At 44.4% G+C, this 22357-nt stretch overlaps 1 protein-coding gene across 1 annotated transcript in view; it reads left to right on the top strand.

Moving 5' to 3' along the window:
• The window catches only part of Adamtsl3 (ADAMTS like 3), a 216983-nt gene that overhangs the window by 160423 nt on the left and 34203 nt on the right, over positions 1-22357 (top strand). Inside the window, exons 16-19 of the mRNA XM_057756193.1 lie at positions 2965-3094; positions 13692-13884; positions 13992-14171; positions 17333-17486. Coding sequence (XP_057612176.1) covers positions 2965-3094; positions 13692-13884; positions 13992-14171; positions 17333-17486 — 657 coding nt within the window. The remainder of the gene's footprint in view (positions 1-2964; positions 3095-13691; positions 13885-13991; positions 14172-17332; positions 17487-22357) is intronic.

The raw sequence follows: 22357 nt of genomic DNA, 5'->3' as shown, positions 1-22357 counted from the left end.
AAAGCGTGGCACTGTTCTCTGGACTCCTCTGGGGCCTTAGCATACTGTTTCCTCTCTTCTTATTACCTGAAGGGCTGTAGTATCTGCACTTAATCATACTAGCAAATCCTTTCAATACGATCCCTAGTGCACATGCACACAACATCACACACAAATGTCATATACATACATCATACATGCAATACATCATACACATAGCTCACAGGCACATATCACAGTGCACACACCCCTTATATGTGAGGGTGTGGTATGAACTTGTCAATAACCTAACTCAAACTGATCACAACCAACAAAAAGAAATGTATTTGTTCATTTAGTTAGTTAGTTAGTTAGTTTGATATAGAGTGTTATTATGTAGCCCTGACTATGTTGGAACTCACAGTGTAGACCAGGCAGGCCTCAAACTCATATAAAGATCTGCCTGCTTCTGCCTTCAAGCGCTGGGACTAAATGAATGTGCCACCATTCCCGGCTGTATTTATTTTTATTGACTCTGCTTCTACTATTAGAATCTTTGTTTCCACAGTCATAATCCTTTATTTCTTGATGAAGACTTTAAAGTGTGTATTTTTATACACATGTGCATACATGTGCCATCACATACGTGATAAGAATCCATAATATGATATTATGTACAGATGTCACTCTGTCTTGTTTGTGCAAGGACGCTTTATGTTTGCACAAATTTACCCAATAACATATTTCTTTGAATGTTTCCTTGTCCTTTGCATATGGCCGTGTGTGTGTGTGTGTGTGTATAAATAAGAAATGACACTTTCATCAAAACACTGCAGAAATCAAGGATGAGCGATATATTCTCATGCAACAAAAGGAATTTTTTTATAAACTTCACTGAACACATTCATTAACATGTTCTAAGCATGTAAATTTAGTGACCTGAATTTTGTTAGGAATAAGATGAACTTATTTTGATTAATTTTAAACTTATTTTTTTCTGCTTTAAAAATAACTGATCAAATCCACTCCAGAAGTAAGAAGTGTTAATATCACGCTGTTGGATCAAAATGTGGTTTAGGAAATATTTTCGGTCACCTTTGGGAAATATATTCTACATCAATGAATATTCCGAATTATTTAGTAGAATTTTAACTTTTTTCTGTTGACAAAAAGTATGTCCTCGGTGTTATAAATTCTATCCAGATGGTTTCAAGTGGTTTTCTAAGACCTTCCCCCAGCCTGTTTCCATAAAATCTTCCAAAACATTCTGAATATATTCTCTAAAGAATTTGTTACAAATTGAAATGTATTTGAAATATGACTGCAGTTTTCTTAGGTAAATAAACAAATAAAATCTATTAGGAAATGAGCATCCATTCTCCTGTGAGGCTACTAAGGGATCTGATATTGTGCAATAACAGTCGGAGTAACTAGGCTGTAGCCATGTCTTCTTGTCTTCTGGGGTAATCAGAGCTTGTTTGAAACACTCCAAGAAAATGCTTGTTGTCAGTCCACTGTCACGGTGAGCAGAACAACACAGATGCACACAGAGGGAGGCATTTAACAGAGAGAACTGAGCAAGGAAAATAGCCATCTTAGAGTCTGTTGGCTTAGACTGCCCTCTGCAAAATGCTGTGAAATGGTTGAATTGGAACATGGCATTCGGAGAACGGGCCACAGACTTGTAACGTAGCGGAATGTGCATCCGGCATGAAAGTGAGTGCATTTGCGTATTTCAAATATCAGATATTTTTCATCAAAAGTTTGAGCTCTGTTTCACCCGATTCCAAGTTTCCGATAATTTCTCACTTTTGTCTCAGCAGACGAAGGGTACTGATTGAGCGTGTTGGCTTTAGGAGCCACATAGATTTGTCTGTCTGCCTCTGGGGGAGAGCATGCCTGTGAACGTTCACATTTACACGAGGGGCTATCACTGCACGTGAAAGCCATGTCACACTCTGGAACCCCCAGAGTTCAAGATGCAGACCCCTGAATCCAGAGGCAGGGAATTGACTCTTCCAGAGTTTTTTCCCACTTATTTATCTATTTTCTCTGTCTGTCTGTCTGTCTGTCTCTCTGTGTGTGTGTGTGTGTGGTGCATGTTTATATGTATGTTTGCACGTATCTGGGCACACATGTATGCATGTACATGTAGGGGCCCTAAGTGTTGTCAGGAATCATCTTTGATCAGTCATCTGCCTTATTCACTGAAGCAGAGTCTCTCAATCAAACACAGAGCTCACGGATATGAATTTGGATTCCGCAGACAGCCTGCTGTGGGGAATCCCAGCTCTCTGCCTTCTGAGGCTGGAATCCAGATGAACGGCCACATCCCCTGAGCATTTACTTGGGTCTGGGGACCTGAACTCTGCCCCTCACCCTTGGGCAGCAAGCACGTTAGCAGCTGAACCATCTCCCTAGGCCAAATCTGCAGTTTTTAATTGACCACCATTTTAGTCTTAATTTCTCTCTAAGTTTCAAATTTCTTATTGTTACATAAGTAAAATGAAGACCTGAATGCCATTTATTTGGCCTCATGAGTTACTGTAGACTTAGACAAGCCCTTGAGCAATGGGAGGCATTTCTGTATATAAAAACACCACTAGTCGCTTTCAAAGCACAACTGGATTTATCAGTGTGTGGTGATCTAGGAAAAGATGATATTATCGAGCAGAATATGGAAAGTTCTCCCTCAGGAAAATGTACATGGTGGAAAGCTGCACCTTGACTGAGGGGTTCACCTAGCTTTGGATTCTTTGGAAGCAGTTGCTTCTGAGTGTCGGCTGCTCCTAAATGTCTCCAGGTGAGGAGGTGAGAGACTAGACGGACTAAATCTAGAGATGGGTGAAGGCGTGTTAAGGGCTGGAGTCTTGGGGCTTTCTCATCGCTGGTTCCTGACGCTGTCCAAAGGGCAATGTGCTAGGGATGTCAAGTCCCAAGAGCCTGTTTTCATCTTTTCCTGGTGACTTATTCTGTATGTGGGTTGCTTCTCTTCCCGCCTTCCAGGCCATCAGGAAGCCATTGCCGTGTGCTTACATATCCAGACGCAGCAGATCGTCAATGACAGCCTGTGCGACATGGTTCACCGCCCTCCAGCAATGAGTCAGGCCTGTAACATGGAGCCCTGCCCACCCAGGTATGTGCTGCCTTATGCAGATAGGAGAGAAATGCTGTCAGGACAGCAGCATCCGCCAAAGTGAAACTAGATCAATGGAGCCTGCTCAGAGCTCTCATTTACTCAAGTTAGTCTTTGGCCTCAGTTTCTCTGGAGTACATTCAAGAGCTAGGCAGAATTCCTCTTAAGCCCGCCTTTCATTTGCATCAAGCACCGGTGGGTATAAACTGGCCTGCTATTCTAAAAGTCAGCCAATGTGTTCCCTTCTTCCTCCTCGTCCCCACAAAGGGACTTCTCCCTCTGGTGACGGAGCATCTGCGGGAGAGGTCACATGGGCCACAGCAGATGCTCCATCTGGATTTGTGGACAACTCAGTGACCTCCTCGTCACCTAAAACTCACACAGGGATGCCACTACCTTCCTGTGCCATTGAGTTTCTGTCAATTTGGCACAAATTAGAGTGTACCATACCTGAGGAACTGACTCCGTCAGATTGGCCTGTGAGCATGTTTGTGGTTCTTTTGCTTGCTTAACGACAAAGGTGGGAAGACCCAGCACAGTGTGGGAAGTACACAACCTCTGGGCAGATGGCCCAGCAAGCTGAGCAAGCCACAGGGAACAAGCCAGTTCCTCCATGGCCTCTGCTTCAGTTCCTGCCTCCAGGTTCCTGCCTTTTGTTTCTTTCAATGATGGACATAACCTGAAAGCAAAAAAAAAATAATAAAAGAAACACACACATACACACAACCTTTCCTCCCTGTCAATGTTTACCACACTAACAACTAACAAAGAAGCAGGCAAGGACACATTTACTTCAATCTTACCTCGGGTCTCAGATTATGGAGTTTGAAAGGCCATAACCCCCAGAACAGCCAAGGTTGATTTGTTATGGTCTCACTGGTTTGAAAAACTGACCTTAAAAGTTAATCTGCTTCCTGCCCGGATGCTCTCTCCCTGGGTGTTGCTGGCTACAGAAGATGATAGCTCCACGTTGTTGGTTTGTCTCACAGACTTTCCCGGTGTGGCCCTGGGTGTCCTTTCCCTTTGTCTCCCTTTATTATGGCAGCCACTCCTCTGCTTTAATAAAAATTAGATGTCAAAACATCGAGGGCCCGTTCCATCACCTCCTGCCCCTCTCCTGGAATCTTAGTGATTATGTTGTCCACCTGATGAGCCACCTTCGCTTTTAAAGGCAGGTTTGGCTACGTCTAGAACTCTGAGAGATAGGCGAAGGTTACTGTGTCCCCTGTCTGACATCCGAAGAGCACATAAGTGTGTTTTATGAGCATTCAGGAAACAAGTTATGCTTGAATTCCCTTGATTCCTCTGTGAAATGTGTTGGCTGTGATGCTGACCCCCTCCTGCCTTGATGGCTTAAGAATGAGGCCCAGGAAGGTTGGGCCAGTCTGCTTACCAGGTCCTCTACAGTCTGGAGAGGGGCATCCTTCCTGCGTGAACCTTGTCCTCTAACCTGGAGTATCTCAGGAGGAGGCCAGCTCAGATTGCCTTGTATTAGTAAAGCCTTGTCCACAGTGAGACGGCACAGTGTTGTTTTTTTTTTCTTTTGTCTATTCCTATGTTTCTGACTTTGTGGGTATCCATCAGAAATACTAAGAATTTCTTGGCTGCTCTCAGAGCCATCTTTCTGGACTTGGATGGGAAATGCAGTAAAATCCAAGACCCAGAAGCAGCACAGGGAAGTCTCGCCCCATCGCCTCACATTCCCAGCTTGGTGACTGCACTTCAGGGTAGTCCACACCAGAATAACCATTACAGAATAGGCAATGCAAATGGGAGGGGGGCAGTCTGGTCTCACTGCCAAACAGGACACCCACTTTGTTACTGCATCCAGAACTTTCCGTGAGGGTCAAGCAGTCAGCTCTTTGTGTCCAAGAGTTCAACCATTGCACACTCAAATGAATCGTGATTAAAGAATTGTTTTAGTGGCCTAGGAGTATGACTCGGTATAGAGGGCTACATAAGGGCCTAGCATATGTGAGGCCTTCTGTTTGATCTCTAGCACTGTGGAAACTTTTGTTTTTTTCTGTCTCAAACATATCCAAGTGTGATAACTAATCTTGTCGTCAACTAGACTTTGGAAACGAGGTCATCAGTTGAGTAGCTGCCTCCGTCAGATTAGCCTATGAGCTGCCTCCATCAGATTAGCCTGTGAGCACATCTGGGGAGCATTTTCGCAATTGCTGGTTGATTAGGAAGGTGGAGCCTACTATGGGCAGCACTGTCCCTAGGCAGGTGAGCTTGGGCTTTATAAGAAACTGGTAACTGATTGGTAATTGATTCATGAGCTTGGAAGCAAGCCACTGAGTGAGTTTAGACCCAACTTCAGGTTCTGTGTCCAGATTTCTGTCCGAGTTCCTGTCCTGTCTTCCCTTGATGAGAGACTACAAAGGGTTAAGAGGAAATAAACCCTTTCCTACCCAAGTTGCTTTTTGGCCACCGTGTTTATCATACCAACAGAAAAGCAAACAAAAACATGAGACTCATGATTTCTTGTCACTACTCCCCGAGTAGTCATCTAGCCGCCCTTTAGGCAGTGTTCGCTCATACCGTGCCAAGTGCTCTGGGTAACCCAGAGTCCATCACAGGTTGTGCGGTTATACACAAAAGCAACGTTATTTTATATAAGGGACTCAGGCAAGCATGGGTTTCGGGGTCTTCTGGGGAAGGAGGTTATCTTGGAACACTTGCTACAGGCACAAAGGAAGGCTTTATTTGGGGTGGTGTAGGGTGTGAAGCCGATTGGAAAAACTGTTCACAATAATGCTTGGTGCTAAGTAGGGAAACCTTAATGAGCCAAATAATTTATCCAGGTTTCTTAACTTTTGTTCTGAAATCTGAATCAAACCTTTTTGGAGAAGCAAGGGTTTTCTGTGAACCCCCCACCCCGAGAGACACCCCTCCTTTAACTGTGCATAGACACCAGTGTCATTCTCCATGAAGGCAGTTGAGTCTGCTTCTGTATCTGAAGCCTTCAAGATAATTCCGTCTCTGTGGGGCTCTCCAGAGATGTCCAGAGTGCATTCCTTTTCACACAGTTCCTCTGTGCACCAGAGCTCAGGAGAGGAGTTGGAAGGCTCTCCCAGCACATAGAAATCGTCTATGGCTTTAAATCTGTCGGGCAGCGGAATGAACTTGTAGCTACTGCCTGTGCTATAGCATGCATTCCTCTGCTATTTTCGTCAATAACTTCACATCCGTTTAGAGATGCAGTGATGAACGTATAACATACAAATAACCCTGGTTTCTGAATTTGAGAACAGCATTTTGGGTTCTTAGGTTGTTGGTAACTTGCCCAAGAACACACAGTCAATAAACTGCGTGATACAAAGTCGAACACCAGAATGGAGATTTCTCATTAACTGCTATCTAGTCCAAACTCTGCCTCTTCCAAACCACAAAAAGGAAGCTGCTCCTGGCGGAGCTGATCTCTCGGGTTCCAGCACTTGCTGCCTGCCATCCCCCTTCTCTACACTGGCCAACACCCTCTCTCCCTGGGAAGACGGCTGTAAAAGAGATGGCTTAGCATTTGTGCGGCCTTTAAAAATGGTCACTACAGAACGATGAAGCATGAAATTCTCATAGCCGCATGCTGAGGCAAATCAAAAGAAGAAAAGACAACCCACGACACTGGGGACTGTCTCTCTAGATTCAAATGTCAGTTTAGATTGGCATGAAGCTAGTTTGTTGTCATTGTTTTCTTTTTGTTTTGGTTTTTCACAGGATTTCACTCCGTAGACCAGGCTGACCTTGAATTCACGAGATCTGCTTGCCTCTGACTCCCAGGTGCTGGGATTAAAGGCGTGCACCATGAAGCTAGGTTTTTTTTTTTTTTTTTTTTTTTAACAGAACTCTGCTCTCCAGGACACTAAAAATGTCTCTGTGGGAAAAGTAGACCAGGCACCAATAAAACTGGGTAAACCAGAATATTCCACAGCCTAAAGGCACATCCCTTGAGAGCAATTTCCATTATGACAGGATGGATAGAGGCCACAAAACATTGGCAAAATTCTTTGCTCTCTTTAGAAAAGTTAACGTTTGTATGTGTGTCTGGAGCTAGGTACCTAGAGGTCAGAGGAGGATCCCTTACAGCTGAGTTCCAGGTAGTTGTAAGAGGGTCACTGTGGGTACTGGGAACTGAACTCGGGTTGAGGAATTTGCTCTGGAGCCACACTTGGTTACTGTGTTGATCCATGCAGGGGTAAGATCTGAGAGACTTCTCTTTCTAACTTGCAGGCTGACTACAGTGTGACTCTCTCATATGGAGCCCTCTGGTTGGCTTTCTCTGACCTGGGCACTGAAATCCTCTTTCTTTCTTTGGCGTAGGGTTAGATTCCCGGGGCAGCCTTAGCAAAGCACTGGAGACTAAGTGGCTGGAAGAAGAGAAACTCATCATCTCACAAATCAGGGGACGCCAAGTCCAAAACCACAGAGTCAGCAGCCCTGGTTCCTTCGGAGGCCCTGGAAGGAGCTCCATGCTCATGGCCTCCAGCATTCTGTGGCTGGGGAAGAGCATTCTTCTCGTGGTTTTGTAGCGCTTTTCCTCAGCGGGTCTGTGTCCAGACTTCTCCTTTCCATAACACACCACTCAAGTCATCCAGGGCCCTCTCTAATGGCCACCCTTTAACTTAACCGACTGCAAAAGCCATCTGCAAAGACATTCTCGGTTATGGATGTGGAAATTATGTAATTTCAGCATTTTAAGGGGATCACAATGCAACTCATAGTAACATCAAGATTTTTTTTCTGATCTTAACTTTTATCCTTAAATCATGTTTTCTGTGACCACTGCCCTGAACACACACACACACACACACATCACTCGCACTAACACACACTCTCACATTGAGGAATTTGCTCTGGAGCCACACTTGGTTACTGTGTGATCCATGCTTGCTCAGGCTCTCTCATGAATTCTGGGCCTTTGCTTCTACTAAGTTCTGGACCCAGAGTCTTTCTCTACTAGGACATTAGTTAATTCTCTCCCTTAAAAGAAATCACTGACTTATTTCTCATTGGTGATGTGAAGGTCATCAGAATATAAATAGGAAACCGACCTCAGATGCTTTATAAAGAGGGATTTTTTTGATGGTACCAAGAGAAATAGAAATGGATAGAAATATAGGATGGATGGATCTCCACACCGGCATTTCTGTCTCTTAGGGTTTTGAATGAGAGAATCTTTGAGCCTAGTTTCTTGATCTGAAAATGAAAACAGTGTTAGATTTTAGGATTACCAAAGTCCCTTGATCTCCAGTATTGATTTTTTTCTTCTGTGTTGTTGGAGGTGGAATCTAGGACCTCATAAGTGCCAGGCAAGACTCTTCCCCAAAGCCACACCCTCAGCTCCATGCAGTCTTTGATTTGAGCTGACGGTTTCAAGTTGCATTTTGTTCACTTCTTGCATTGACTCGTGACCTCTGCTGAGTTGGATGCTCCTCAGCTTGAAGTGTGGTTGATTCCTTTGAAATCCTTCCTCATTAAGTTGAAAAGATTCTAACTGGAACCCGTTAGTCATTAGGGTTTAGCGGATCTGCCCATCACAGTATCCCCTCTTTCCCCTTGTGATCACGGGGCTCAAGGAACTGAAGTTCAGAGCCCCCACTCAGCATCAAGAGTACTAGACACCAGCATCTCACAGTCCAAAGGAACATGCAAATTCAGGACATACAGTGTGTGCCCGATGAGTGACCCATTCTCATCATGGGCATGGAGAAAAACCTCATTCAATCAAGCCATTGAAAGCTGGGGACACTCTGTGGGGTGACAAAGGTCAGATTGGGTCAAGTTCTAAGAATGACAACCTTTGCCGGAACCATCCAGGAGATAAGAGCATGGTGAGTTTGGTTTACAGGGTCCTCCCTCACTTGACCTCTGAGCCACAGCAAGGCTTGACAAAGTCTGGAAACTGTTTCTTAAGGCTGCCGAGGAATGCTTGCTGGTTCATCCCTCCACCAGGCTACATGGCAGTGCCCTTCCTTCCTCATTGCCTTAGCCGGAGCTCTTACTCTCCCCATGCTCAGCAACATACGCCCCGAGCCTCCAAGGTGGACAGAATGGAACAGACAATATACTTTGGCCACTCTGCAAAAGTAAGAGTTTTTATACAAAAGCAAATATTGTCCCTTGTCTCAACGTTGCAACTTTAATAACCTTTTCAAAGATTGAGAGTTATGTTGGAGAAAAGCCAGGGGAGGCAAAGGTTCCATGCCAAAATAAAGGGAAGTTTGCGAAAATGTTTTAGGTTCTAGAAACCAGGGGTGTAGGAATAACAGGAACAGGGGGGTTGCATAATATTTTCCATATAAATATTTACTGACTCCAAGGGCAATAGCAGTAAAATCTCACCCCAGGGTGAGACTGGGTGGACAGTCGGTAGACCTGTATTTACCCTAAGGCAAATGCACTTGATGTATTAGCCTGGGATCTCCAAGGGGGAGAGGGATTGTATGCTTATTTGCTCTTGTGAGGTTGCTCCCCATGTCCTGTCCTGCTGCATGGCTGATACTTTCCCAAAGTTTGCCTTTTCCAGGAGAGAGCCAGCAGTTTGTAGAAACACGCAGGGTTATGTAACGGCCCCACAAGTCTGAAGACAGCCTTCTGCTGTCAGGAGTCGGCGCCTCATGGGAGGGAACATAGGAGCAGCAGGCATGAGTGACGCGTTTTCACACCAACCTGCTGCTCATTTCTTGAGTTAATTTATATACATCATATACATGGACATATATACATGTGCATGTGCGCGTGCAGACACATGTGCACTCACACACGCACAGCTTGTCAGCTGATAAGACACCGTTACCCCCCAGCCAGGATAAAAACAGTCCCATCTCCAGTCCCTTGGGACCGTAATTGACTTTTCTAGTCACATACGTTTGAAAGATAATGTTTGAAGACATTCCCAATAACGTTTACAAGTTTAAGCCAAATCGTTTTAAGAATGAAACGGACACTTCCTAAATAATTAGATATATAGTCACATTACCAGCAAAACACTCTGTATGCACATGTGTGTGTAGCTTGCGACTTTTCTCATGGCCAAGGCTACAGGAATTTAGATATGATCAATGAGAGTCTAATTGATAAGCTTCCAGTTAAAATAGTGTTGGCACCTCATGGTTTGCTCCGAGTACAGACTGCTGATGGGTCCGGTATGGGGGGTGTGTGGAAATGATGCACCAGCAGCAAGCTCATGGAACCAGCTACTCAAGCTCGCAGAGGAGTAGAGTGTGATCTGATGGGGAAGCTGGCCCTGGGGGCCTTTGCAGACTAGAGGCTCCGATATAGTTATAGCAAGTGAGAGTTCAGCTCCTATTTGACAGAGGAAAGAAAAAAGAAAAGGAAGGAAGGTAAGAGAGAGGGAGAGAGAGAGGAGAAATAGACATACTTCCTTCAAATTGCACAGGAAGTTGAAATTCCAAATCACAAGAAGACATCTAGTACCAGTGAAAACAGTCAATAGGTTCAACATTTGCAAGATGAACTTATCCTGACTAAAATGAAAACACAGAAAGAAAAGCTGGAAATGACTGAGGTTATTGGCATCTTTGGAGATAGAAATTAATTACTATTACCCATAGAAAGAGCTATCTATCATCTATCTCTCCTTTTTTCTACTGTTTTCACTTTAATTGCTTTTTTTACCTCTTGAAGTAGAAACTAGGTTGTTAAAGTCAATCTTTATTCTTCAAATGTGTGTAAGGTTATTGATTTTCTTCTAATCCGTTTTAGCTGTATCCTACAAGTTTTGACATATGATATTTTGTTAATATGCATTTTAAAATACTGACTACAATTCCTTCTATTAATATTTTTATATATAATTTTCCAGACATTTTTCTCATGTGAATTCATACATGGTCCTTGGTAATTTAGAAAATTATTGCATAGTTTCAAAATATTTAGGTCTTGTCTAGCTCACTTCCAGTTTGATCAGGAAACTTACTATATTAGCGACATCAGGCTGTAAGAACAAAGTACCATTGTGAGGGTGACTTTAACAATAGAACTTTCTTGTCCCTTTGGGTGGAAAGGGAAAGGTGAGAGCCCTATAGAGTCTGGTTTATGGAGAGCAGGCTCTGCCTGGCCTTTTGACCCCGGATTTCTCCGTGTGTCTGCAGATGGTGGGGACAGAGCAAAGAGCTACCTTGTGACCACTCTCACCCTCGTCCCAGACACCATCCTATTGGAAGTCAGCGCTTCAACATGTGAATCTTGATGGAACACAAATATCTTAACTAAGATGTTTCTATGCAGTGGGGATTTTTGCTTTTATGCAGGACTTAGAATATATATTCAAGTGTAGCAGTCTTTTCTTTCTATATAAATCAGGTTTTTACAAGCTTCATAGTATCCATTAAAATATCCCAATTCTATTTTTTACTTTGGAAAATTAGCCATCAAATGGGATTCACATACTCCTTAAAACTTCGTAGGAATCTTGTGACTAAACTAAAGCGTCTAGTCCTTTTCTTTAAGGGACAGCTTGCCATTTCCTAGAAACTTATTTCAAAGATATTTCCCAAATAAATCATTAACTGGAAATCCCTTTTACCTATACCTAGCAGCTCATGTTAATGTGCTTCATGTTTGTCAACTTCCCGACACTTTAACAAACACTGCAGGCAACTGCCTTGCTGAAAGGAGACCTTTGTTTTGCTTCCCGGTCTGGAAGGTGTCAGTCCTCCACTGATAGGCGCCATTGCTTTGGGCCCATGGGGTCTCAGTGCATCATGCTAGGAGTCTATGATAGAAGAATCCCATCACCTCATGGCGGCAAAAGAAAGAAAGGGCAAGGGGCTGGAGTCCCACCACCCTAAGGACATAAAAGCACTTCCTAAGACATGCCCGCAGCGACCTAAAGCTTCCCTCTGGACCCCACAACCTGTTAATAGAACCAAGCTGGAGACCAAACCTTTAACACATGGGCATTCCAGCCTGCTTCTTATTCTACCGTCACGCTTGGATTGTTAGTTCTTCACTAGCAAATTTCCTTTCATAAATAACATGTTTGTTCTTTGTATCATGTCAAGAGTACTATTGAGCTTTGTTTCATTTTCCCCATACAAAAGTAAGCAAGTTTAGTATAGAAAATTAGAAATAAGAAAATTGAAAATTACTTTTAAGTATATATGTTTTTCTAGTGAACTTGTTCTCTGGTAGGGAATGCCTATATAATGAATGAAAGTAATAAAAGTCAGAAGAATACAAAAAAGAGAAATTCTGTTACTTGGACATCAATGGTTATATGCTTATCTGGTGTGTGAGAGACTTTTGTTTCAACAGTGTAATCACACACACACACACACAATCAATGTACTGTGTGTAATTACTCTATGTCTACTTTAGTAATGACTAGCAATGCTGTATCACAGGCTTTTCCCTAAATGCTTAAACCTTTATGATCTTCTTTTACTTCGTGAAGTTCATTATTTTTATTTTTTATTTTTGCCTTACAAACACCCTGGAGCCAGCATCTATTTTAACATACATCTTAAGCATTTTAAAAATTGCCTGCTCCTGACATATCTCTTTGGTAACCAGTTAAGAATTCATGTTTCCTAAAAGTCAAATGTCCACAAGTAAAATAACCATGACATACAACATTTCACTAATCAGATGGGCAAAGACTTTTAAAAATGGTATTCCCCAGCACTTCAGGAAATGGGGCGTGGAAGTTTCAGATGGGGGGATACACTTCGTTGAGTGACTTGGAAATATGGATCTAATGCAGCTGCTGTAGTTTTTCATTTTTCCAGCTGTTTCACAAGGAAATTTGATTTTTTCCAAGATCTTATTAGAAAGGAATCACAGTATATATGTGCTGCAAATCCAATCCCAACATTTAAGGAATTTTTCTCAAGGATATTACAAATAAGGAATCCAGGTACCCCGACGATTTCCTGAGACGTGTTTGTAAGCATTTCAAACCTCTTTTGACAGTCCTATAAATCATCATTGCCTTGGGACTCAAAACCAAGTCCCAGGTTTCATCGTTGATGGATGGTAGTGGTGGGATATGATGGGGGAAACAACCTGCTCCCTGCCACTCAGGGTCTTCCCAAACTCCTGAGACCTTTAACCCACATCCCTGGCATTTCTTCCCTTTGGATGTCGCGTTTCTATGTCTCAATCACATATATTCGTTGAGATGTCACAGTGTGGAGCCTGAACAGAGTAATAAGATCTGGGGCAGTGGTTCTCAACCTTCCTAATGCTGTGACCCCTTCACAGTTCCCCGTGTTGTGGTGACCCCAACTGTAAAATTATTTTGTTGATACTTCATCACTGTAATTTTGATACTGTTATGAATAGTAACATAAATATTTGATCTGCAGGATATTTGATAGGCTACTCCCAAAGGGGCCATGATAGATAGATAGGATAGATAGATGATTGATAGATGATAGACAGACAAGATAGATAGATAGATAGATAGATAGATAGATAGATAGATAGATAGATAGATAGATAGAGAATTGCTTTTTTAGAGATCCAGAGAGGAGCTTGAGATGGTCTGTGCTTTTTGGGTTTCCCCTCATTTGAAGGTTCACCTTTTCCCGGTTGCTTTTGCCTTGTCCTCGCCTGGCTTTTGATATAGATGGCACGTGGGCTCTTGGGGACCTTGCTCAGCTACCTGTGGCGTTGGAATTCAGACCCGAGATGTACACTGCCTGCATCCTGAGGACTCCACAGCCCCTCTGGAGGAATGCCGAGATGAGAAACCTCACGCCTTACGTGCCTGCAATCAGTTCGATTGCCCGCCTAGCTGGCATATTGAAGAGTGGCAGCAGGTACAGAAGCCTGGCAACCCATGACCCGTTTTACTTACGGCAATGGTGGGAGCCCTGCTTTGCATCAGCGAAAAGTAAGACCACCACTTCACAGTCTCTTTCCTTAGTGTTCCAGGACTTGCGGCGGGGGGACACAGAACCGGAGAGTCGCCTGCCGACAGCTGCTAACGGATGGAAGCTTCTTGAATTTGTCAGATGAGTTGTGCCAGGGGCCCAAGGCCTCCTCTCATAAGTCCTGCGCCCGGACGGACTGCCCTCCACAGCTGACCGCAGGAGACTGGTCAAAGGTAAGAGCTATTCTTAACCGCTTCCTCTCTGCTTCTCCTTTGTTTCAGCTGCCAAATATTTCCCGAAGAGGTTCAGACCAGCGCTAGTGAGAAACTGGCACAAAGCCAGGTCAAGGTCATTCAGAAGTCAGTTGTGAGCCTGGTGTGCACGTGGAGAACATTCTCCTGCTCACAGTCTCACTCTTGCTCACTCTCTTGCTCTGTCTCTCCATATTCTGATGATAAGTTCTACTGCTGAAGGCATGACTTGTGTCCTAGAAGATGGAGAGATTGAGTGGTAACCAACTAAAAGCTTCACCCCGACTGACCAGCATCCATGGTGCTAGAAGGTGCTTTGCATGCTACTGAAGAAGAAAAGTAGTCATGGATGTCACCCAGTCGCAAACCCTATGCTTGTGATCGAGACTTGCCGGCAAGGTATACTGGTACAATAGTAGAGCAAACTTTCTGAGAGTAACCAACCACATTCCTTTGGATTTAAGGCTCACTCCATGAGATGGAGCCATACCTGACACGGCTAAGAACCTGAGACTAGGTGGCTAAGAACCTGAGATTAGGTCGGTCATGAGCTTTAGGGAAAAGCCTACTGCTATTATTAATTTTTTGTTAGTATGTTTTTCAGGACAGGGTTTCTCTGAGTCCTGGCTGTTCTGGAACTTGCTTTGTAGAACAGGCTGGCTTCAAACTTACAGAGATCCGCCTGCCTCTACCTCCTGAGTACTGGGATTAATGAGGTGTGTGCCACCACCGCCCGGCTACTACCATTATTCTGTTAAAAGAACATAGCAACAAAATGACATATTGTTATATCCATGGGTCATTGCCTTACTCCACCCTTATCAGGGAGGCTTCTTTTTGTAGTAGATGGGAATTAAAGCAGAAACCCATACCTTCACAATGTGCAGAGAGCAAGAGACTTTAAAGAACTCAGCCCTAACAGGGATGTCTATATTTTGAAAATTTATGTGTATATGTATTAATAATTTTATATACGTATTAATAATAAGTATGTGTAATAAAAATTGCATAAAATGTGTCAAGTTAAAAAAATAAATAAAAGCCAAATAGAGCCAAATGTTGCTTCACAAGCAATAACAGCAAAATAAGAAGTTCTTGTGATTAGAGAGACGGTACGCATGCTGGACTAGATGGTGTGAAATGGTTTGGAAAAGAACCACCAAGCAGGATGGATACGGCTCTCTAGGGTCGCTGGTGGATATGGGAGGCCGGCAAGCATAATGCCTCATTGGTGTTTGTCAACAACAACACTAAAGGAACAGGAAAATATTGCGATAAAACAGAACCATTGACTTCTTTTAATCAATGTTTATGAACAAATCATGGACTATCATGTGCTAAGAAAACACAGCATGGAGGACGGCCTGCCCAGGTGCTAACTTAACTAAAGAACCCAAAAGAGGCATGCAGTCCAATAACCAAAGACCCATGGGCCCCACCTTTTTCCATGAGCACCCAACACAAGAAGACAACGGAGCAGGATTTGAGAGGCAGAAAGCTTGACTTCGAGTAGTCTCAGCATTGTGGTCGCTCTTCATGAGGACAGGCAACAAGAGCAGATCAGAGGGCCATTCATGAGGACAGGCAACAAGAGCAGATCAGAGGGCCATTCATGAGGACAGGCAACAAGAGCAGATCGGAGGGCCATTCATGAGGACAGGCCACAAGAGCAGATCGGAGGGCCATTCATGAGGACAGGCCACAAGAGCAGATCGGAGGGCCATTCATGAGGACAGGCAACAAGAGCAGATCGGAGGGCCATTCATGAGGACAGGCCACAAGAGCAGATCGGAGGGCCATTCATGAGGACAGGCCACAAGAGCAGATCGGAGGGCCATTCATGAGGACAGGCAACAAGAGCAGATCGGAGGGCCATTCATGAGGACAGGCAACAAGAGCAGATCGGAGGGCCATTCATGAGGACAGGCAACAAGAGCAGATCGGAGGGCCATTCATGAGGACAGGCAACAAGAGCAGATCGGAGGGCCAGCTAATCTGCCTCCTTGATGAACCCCGAGGACCAAAAGGGTCATTCATTCAATCTTCATTTTTTTCAAAACTGAAAAAATGGTAAATTCATTTAAATATAAAATTAAATCAATTAGCCATTTACAGTATGGAAGAGAATATAAATGCTGGAAGTCTTGGCATCATCTGAAGGACGTAACGGAAGCTAACCACGTATTTGGAGAGCAGCGGTAGAATATTGGAAGTGGGCTTACTTTTTTGCCTTGCTTAGCAGAAGTCCCTAGATAGTCTCTTAAGTCAAACGCACTGTTAAAATAACTACCCAAGATTCATATTTCTTTAATCTTCTATAATAACTTCAGAGTATTCCTTTTGAAATTAATTATGGTTTTAAAAACCCTGAACCTTCAACAGATCCTGTAATTTTATTCAGTTTTTCCCTAATACACTTAATAAATTGCATTAAAGCCTTAAATTAAAACTTCTCGTACCTTAGGTGATTATTACTGTTATCTTGTGTATAGCAGTTTGGGTCAATCTTTAATGAACTCTTTCTGTATCAGTAAGCTTTGCATCAGTACAGCAATACACCAAGCAATTAATTCATGAAGAGGAAAGTTTTCTGTAGCTCAAAATTGGGAAACTTCTAGGGCACTGTGGTTTGCGTCATCTGCCCCTGGAGAGTGTGTGTTTGCCTGTCTAGTCAGTTGGTGAGCTCTGGGCTCAGTGAGAGACATTGTCTCAAAAATAAGAGGAAACACTTACCCTTGGATCTCTACAAGTCCATGCCCACATACCCACGTTCATGTGTGCACATGCACACAAACACAAACTCACATATTCGACACAAAAAAAATAAAATAAACGAGGCATGACTTCTAACGTCAAAAATGAAATCGTAAATTCTACAACCATAAATTACTGTCAGTTATTTGCTAAACTCAGAAGGAAGGGACAGAAGAATGGGGGAAAATAAGGAAAGGGGGAATTAATGAAAAGGAAGAGAAAAAGGAAAGGAGACGAGGGAAAAGGTGAGAGAAGACGCAGTGCGGAGCTCTTCATGAAGTGAAAATCAGCCCTGAAGTCCGCTGCCTCGGCGGGCCGTCCTACGCATGCTCTATCCATGGGTTGTCCTGCGCATCCTCAGTCTGACGTGTTCCTACTCTTCTTTGCAGTGCTCCGTCACTTGTGGCGTTGGATTTCAGAGAAGAAAGCAGGTGTGTCAAAGACTGACTGCCAAGGGCCGGCGTGTCCCTCTCAGTGAGACGCTCTGCAGGGGCCTGCCGGGACTCCCCCTCGTGAGACCTTGCCAGATGCCAGTGTGCAGCAGTAAGTGGGCGGCAGCAGCCATGCTTCAGCCTCTTCCTTTTCAGCCCCCAGCCTGTCTCAGTTCCGGGGTGAAGCAACCCAAGCAAGGCTCCAACTTGTTTTCAGCGGTGAATGCTAGAATCGGGGAGACCTAGAGTTTTCAGGGAAGTCCATTTTAAGGAATGTCTGCTCAAGAGTATGCCTTATAGGGTTTAAGCTGAATTGCTTCTTGGCTTACTTTGCCAGGAGTGTATCTGTATTTGCATTATTGAAAGCAGAAGATCTGAGTATTTGATAGAAAGTATTTTAATAGTTTTTTTATTCTGTATACATCAAAATCAGTACGTGTAACAACACGCTTTAAGCAAATTGCAGATTGGCTATCTTGTCAATTAATTATAAATCATACGTTTGCTATGACATCAATAACATGTTTTCATTCTATTCAGAGGTATTCCACATGTATGTGGGAGGATGCATGTCTACACATTCGTGTGTATGTAGCATGTGGGAGGAGCATAGCCAGTGAGCTCAGGACTGTCACCGCAGCAGCTGCGAGCAGATAGCAGAAAAGTGGCGATAAGGGGACCGTGGGGATAACGGCTTCAGGGGGCCAGTTTCTGCTTTGCCTTTTATCGTCCTCACTCACCTATAAAATAGCACGCATTGTGCCAGGTAGCCCCTCTGAGCTTGCCTGTAGTGAGGAAAAAACATCAGAGGTAAACTGCTGTCGTTTTGCTGGTGCAGGTGTGTGCATGTATCCCTAGTTTGTCGACAGCATTTCCCAGAGAATGTCACCAAACAAAGCCATCTGCGCATCAAGCTCATTGAGCAGTAGTGATATTTGTTGATCACCTTCCGCGACGGAAAGCACCTTGCGTGTTTATCTCACTTAGTGTCCGCAGCAACGCTGAGAGGCAGGCAGTATCCTCATTTAGAGCCAAGGCATGCAAGACCAAGGCAAGCCCTGAGTTTTTCCTGAGACTCCATGTCTGCCAATTGGCCCCTTCGGCCTGTTTGACCACAAGTCTGTCTGACTCTTGAGCCCACGATCTTAGCTGCTGCTCTCTGCTGATTCATGGACACTAACATTTCTGGGACTACTTTGAGAACATATTTTCGAAATCTCGACATCCTAAAACCCCGAGATTCCAAGTTTTAAAGCCTGTTGGAAACCAGGAATGTCTGCGGCAAATGGCTCGGCGTGGTGTTTGTTTAAGTCACTCCCCTACCTGATATTTATCAGTACAACTGGGCTGGAAAGTGCCTCCTGGGACAGAGGAATTAGTGTCACAACCAGCAGCTTCCTTGAAGTTAGACAGAACGCTATGTGGGGATGCGCTGTGGCCATCAGGACCTGTGATGTACAGGATGGGATCCTAAATCATTATGACATTCGGGAGAGAAGAATTTCACCAGCATTAGGGAGGAAAACAAGGCAACCCAAACAAAGCATTTTTCTTTACCCCACTATACTCCTAGCCTGCTGACCATGCGGGCCATAGAAGCGATGGGAGAGAATACCCCTAATAGCCAGCCACCCTGAGCTGACCTCCAGTTCTGCCCCTGTCTGGTCTCAATCATCTCTGGTTGATGGTGCCTGTTTGGCCATGCTGTGATCGGCTCCCTCTGATCATTCATGGACCATTCTCTCAGCAGAACTCCATCTTAAGCCAGGTGATGAGCAGGACAATCTCCCAGCATCCTGTCTCTGTTGCTTCTACCCTGCCCCCCCCCCATGTATGCCATTTTAACCATTCTCCTTAGACATTCCAAGGTTCACTATATAGGTCTCCAAGATACTTTCTACTTTCCTATGACACACCACCAGGTCCTGTCTTCCTTACCAATATTTGCCAATACACAGGACAACCAAGTTCCTTATTGATGACCTTTCTGATAGGTAATAACCCCATTTCCAACCTCAACAATTCTTCCATGCCGTCGCCATGGCCGGGTGGCACCCAAGCTTCCTGCCGTTCTGCCTTATTTAGTTAATGTCTCACTGTGACCTCTGGAGCTTCTAGATATCCTTATTATTTCCCAACCTTCTGCTCCTGAACTAGAAACCAGTCCACTTAGCTGGCTTTTCTAGTCATCCACTTAATCAACTCTGTTGCCAGGGCAACCCACACCCTTAGCTAGCATCTCTGAGTTTTGCAGTTTGCGCCTAGCCCCCTCTGTAGATTTCTAGGCAGTTGATCATGATTTTCAGGACAGCCTTGAGAGGCAGCTACAGCCACTATTTCTTTAAGAAGGAGACAAATGTTATAGGTTGCCAGGGTCACATAGTGTGATATGGGGAGGACCTGGACTCTGAACTCAGCTGAGTTATTCCTGCCAGTGTTGGTTACCTTTCAGACATAAGTGCGACTGAGAAGAACTTAGTAGGGAAGGAAGTGTGTGGGTAAGAACACCAAAGAGAAGGCAATGGATTTGTCACTAGGGGTCACTGGTGGCCTTTTCCTTAGAACATTAGTGTGCTGATAGGAACAGAACTCAGGCTGGCATTGGTTAACAGTGAAACAGACTGATATGGGCCATACCATGGTTATGGGGGTCTCAGGAGCATCTCAACTTATTTAGCAAGTCCCACCCACAGCATCTCTGCAGCCTCTGACTTGTAGATCTCAAAAAATCCTAAAGAGCATCCAGAAACTAACTCCTCGCATTCTTGACATGGATTCAAATGCACTTATCTTGCTGGGTCCCTGTGCTTAGTGGAAGGAGAGGGAACTAGCAACAGCCAAATGACCAAACTGAAGTCCAGAGTCTGATGGTTTCAGCGTGGTAATAGGAAGGCTGTCAGGGCTGAGTCTTGGTCAAAGTCCATTAAGAAGTGTCAAGAGTCAAATGCTGGAGGAAGCAAGTGTAAATTGCAGCCAGGATGGCATGGGGCAGAAACCCAGCATGCTTCTAGGGCTTAGAGTAATGGCAGAGGTACAACAGAGAGAGACAGGACAGGTATGCTAGACACTGAAGCAAGTGCTGTAAATGTCATCTGACACCTGGGGTTGGCCTTTAAGTCAGACCCAGAAGGAAGACATGTAGAAGAAAGGGTTTCATATTTTACAAAAGCCAAAGATGTGGTACCTCTCATACCCTGCAATAGTGGGAGAGGTAGGATGATGGGCTGACACCATCATGTAGCCCAGAAAACCCCTCCAAAAAGATGCCGTCCATCCCTGACCATTCTATAGGGTAGATGTTGACGCCTTGGTCTCATCAGGCGTGGCCAGAGTTACAATGTTGGGATAGTTCCTGAAATTAGAGAGACAGAAAATCTAAACCAGATCAGTTTTCCCCGTCCCCCAAGATCTGGTCCAATGATACCACACTCTCGGGATCTGCTCTGAAGGGATTCTCTGGAGAACCAAAGGGGAAACTGGCTAAAGATATGGAGCCTGGCAGCTTTTCAAGTCTCATGGGTGTCTGCTTGCAGGATAATCTCAATCCACACCCTGCCCCACTGCTATCAAATCTGCTCTCCACCCTCAGTGTGAGCAACTGCCAAGGCAGGGCTGGGAAGGGGAGGAGTGGGGACAAAGGGTTTGTCTTCTATGAATGGGCATGCATCCAGAGGGGAATCCAGGTTTCATGGCCTGCCTTGGAAGGAATCAGGTGCTATCAACTCTTAAGCTTGGATGAGGGACATCTTGAAGGCCACTGGTAGGCCCAGGTCCATACCACTCTTATATTGTCTCCAACCTGAGTCATTCAACTAGATAGTTCCCTGTATAGGGTTCTATGCCATACTAGTTGTTCCTTGCATAGAGAACGCTACTGTCCTGAAAGAATTTTTCTTTGCACTTTACACCACTGCGTGAATCCCCGTCTTGGACTTGGCACTGTTCTTAAAGACTGAGCTTCAAAGCCATCCGTTGCCCGTGCATCCTTCCCACAGCCCACCTCTGTGAAACCTGATGACAGACAAGTATGACTTAATAAGCAGAGTGCTGTGATCCCTGATGCTAAGGTCAGACATATGTGCTCTCACCGTCATATGAAGGGGCATGTGTGTGGCAGAGACCTGATCAGGATGCTCACGGACAATACGGACACTCTTATTTCCCCTCCCTCCTCACTAGTAGCAGCTCATCACTGTCACCAAATAGAAGAAACTGGACCAAGAGTGCCTTTTTCTGCTACGTTAGCCTAATCCAGTGGTTTGCTCAAGAGCGACCATCCTCAAACTAGCTGAGCATTTCAGTCAGCTGAGGAGCTTTCTAAACCTCTGGTGCCTTAAATACAAGTCATACATTAGAATGTCCGGGAGTCGAAACAAGAGCTTACCCAGGCCCGCCCAGGAACCAACATATATCATCAAACGGTAACCTGGCTCCCTCCCATGTCCCTCCAGAACACACGAGTTCTCAGGTAAAAACAAGGGCAAAAGCTGGTACCTTATGGGACAAGTAAGAGGGACTCAGAGCTGGAGCTGAGCTTCATTTGTTCCCATTGACTCTAGATGACAGGTTGGGACAAGGGATTATTTACCTACAATCCTGTCCCATAAGGTATCAGCTTCCCTCTTCCCAGCATTCTTGTTGCCCTGCCCCTACTTCCTGCCTGGTCGCCCCACCTATACTTTCTGCCTGGCTACTGGCCAATCAGTGGTTTATTAAAAATAATACAAGTGTCAGGATAAAAGACCATTGTCCCACTGCAGAGACTTGTACCCAAACACTGGGAACTAGTCAAGCCATTACTTCTCTGTGGCAAAGAACAAACCTCTCTCAACTATAGAAGAGCCTTTCACTCTGTTTCACTGAATCATTTAACCTCATGCCTGCCAAACGAGGGCTTCATAAAGTAACTTACATATTCTCAAGGGACATGGTCAAACTTGCACGCATCCTTGCTTAGGTACTAGATTACTGTGAAGTTTATCC

This window comes from Chionomys nivalis, chromosome 23 (genome assembly GCF_950005125.1).
Source record: "Chionomys nivalis chromosome 23, mChiNiv1.1, whole genome shotgun sequence".
Taxonomy (NCBI): domain Eukaryota; kingdom Metazoa; phylum Chordata; class Mammalia; order Rodentia; family Cricetidae; genus Chionomys; species Chionomys nivalis.
The sequence above is the reverse complement of the archived record's forward strand: the minus strand, read 5'-3'. Positions and strand labels throughout refer to the sequence as shown.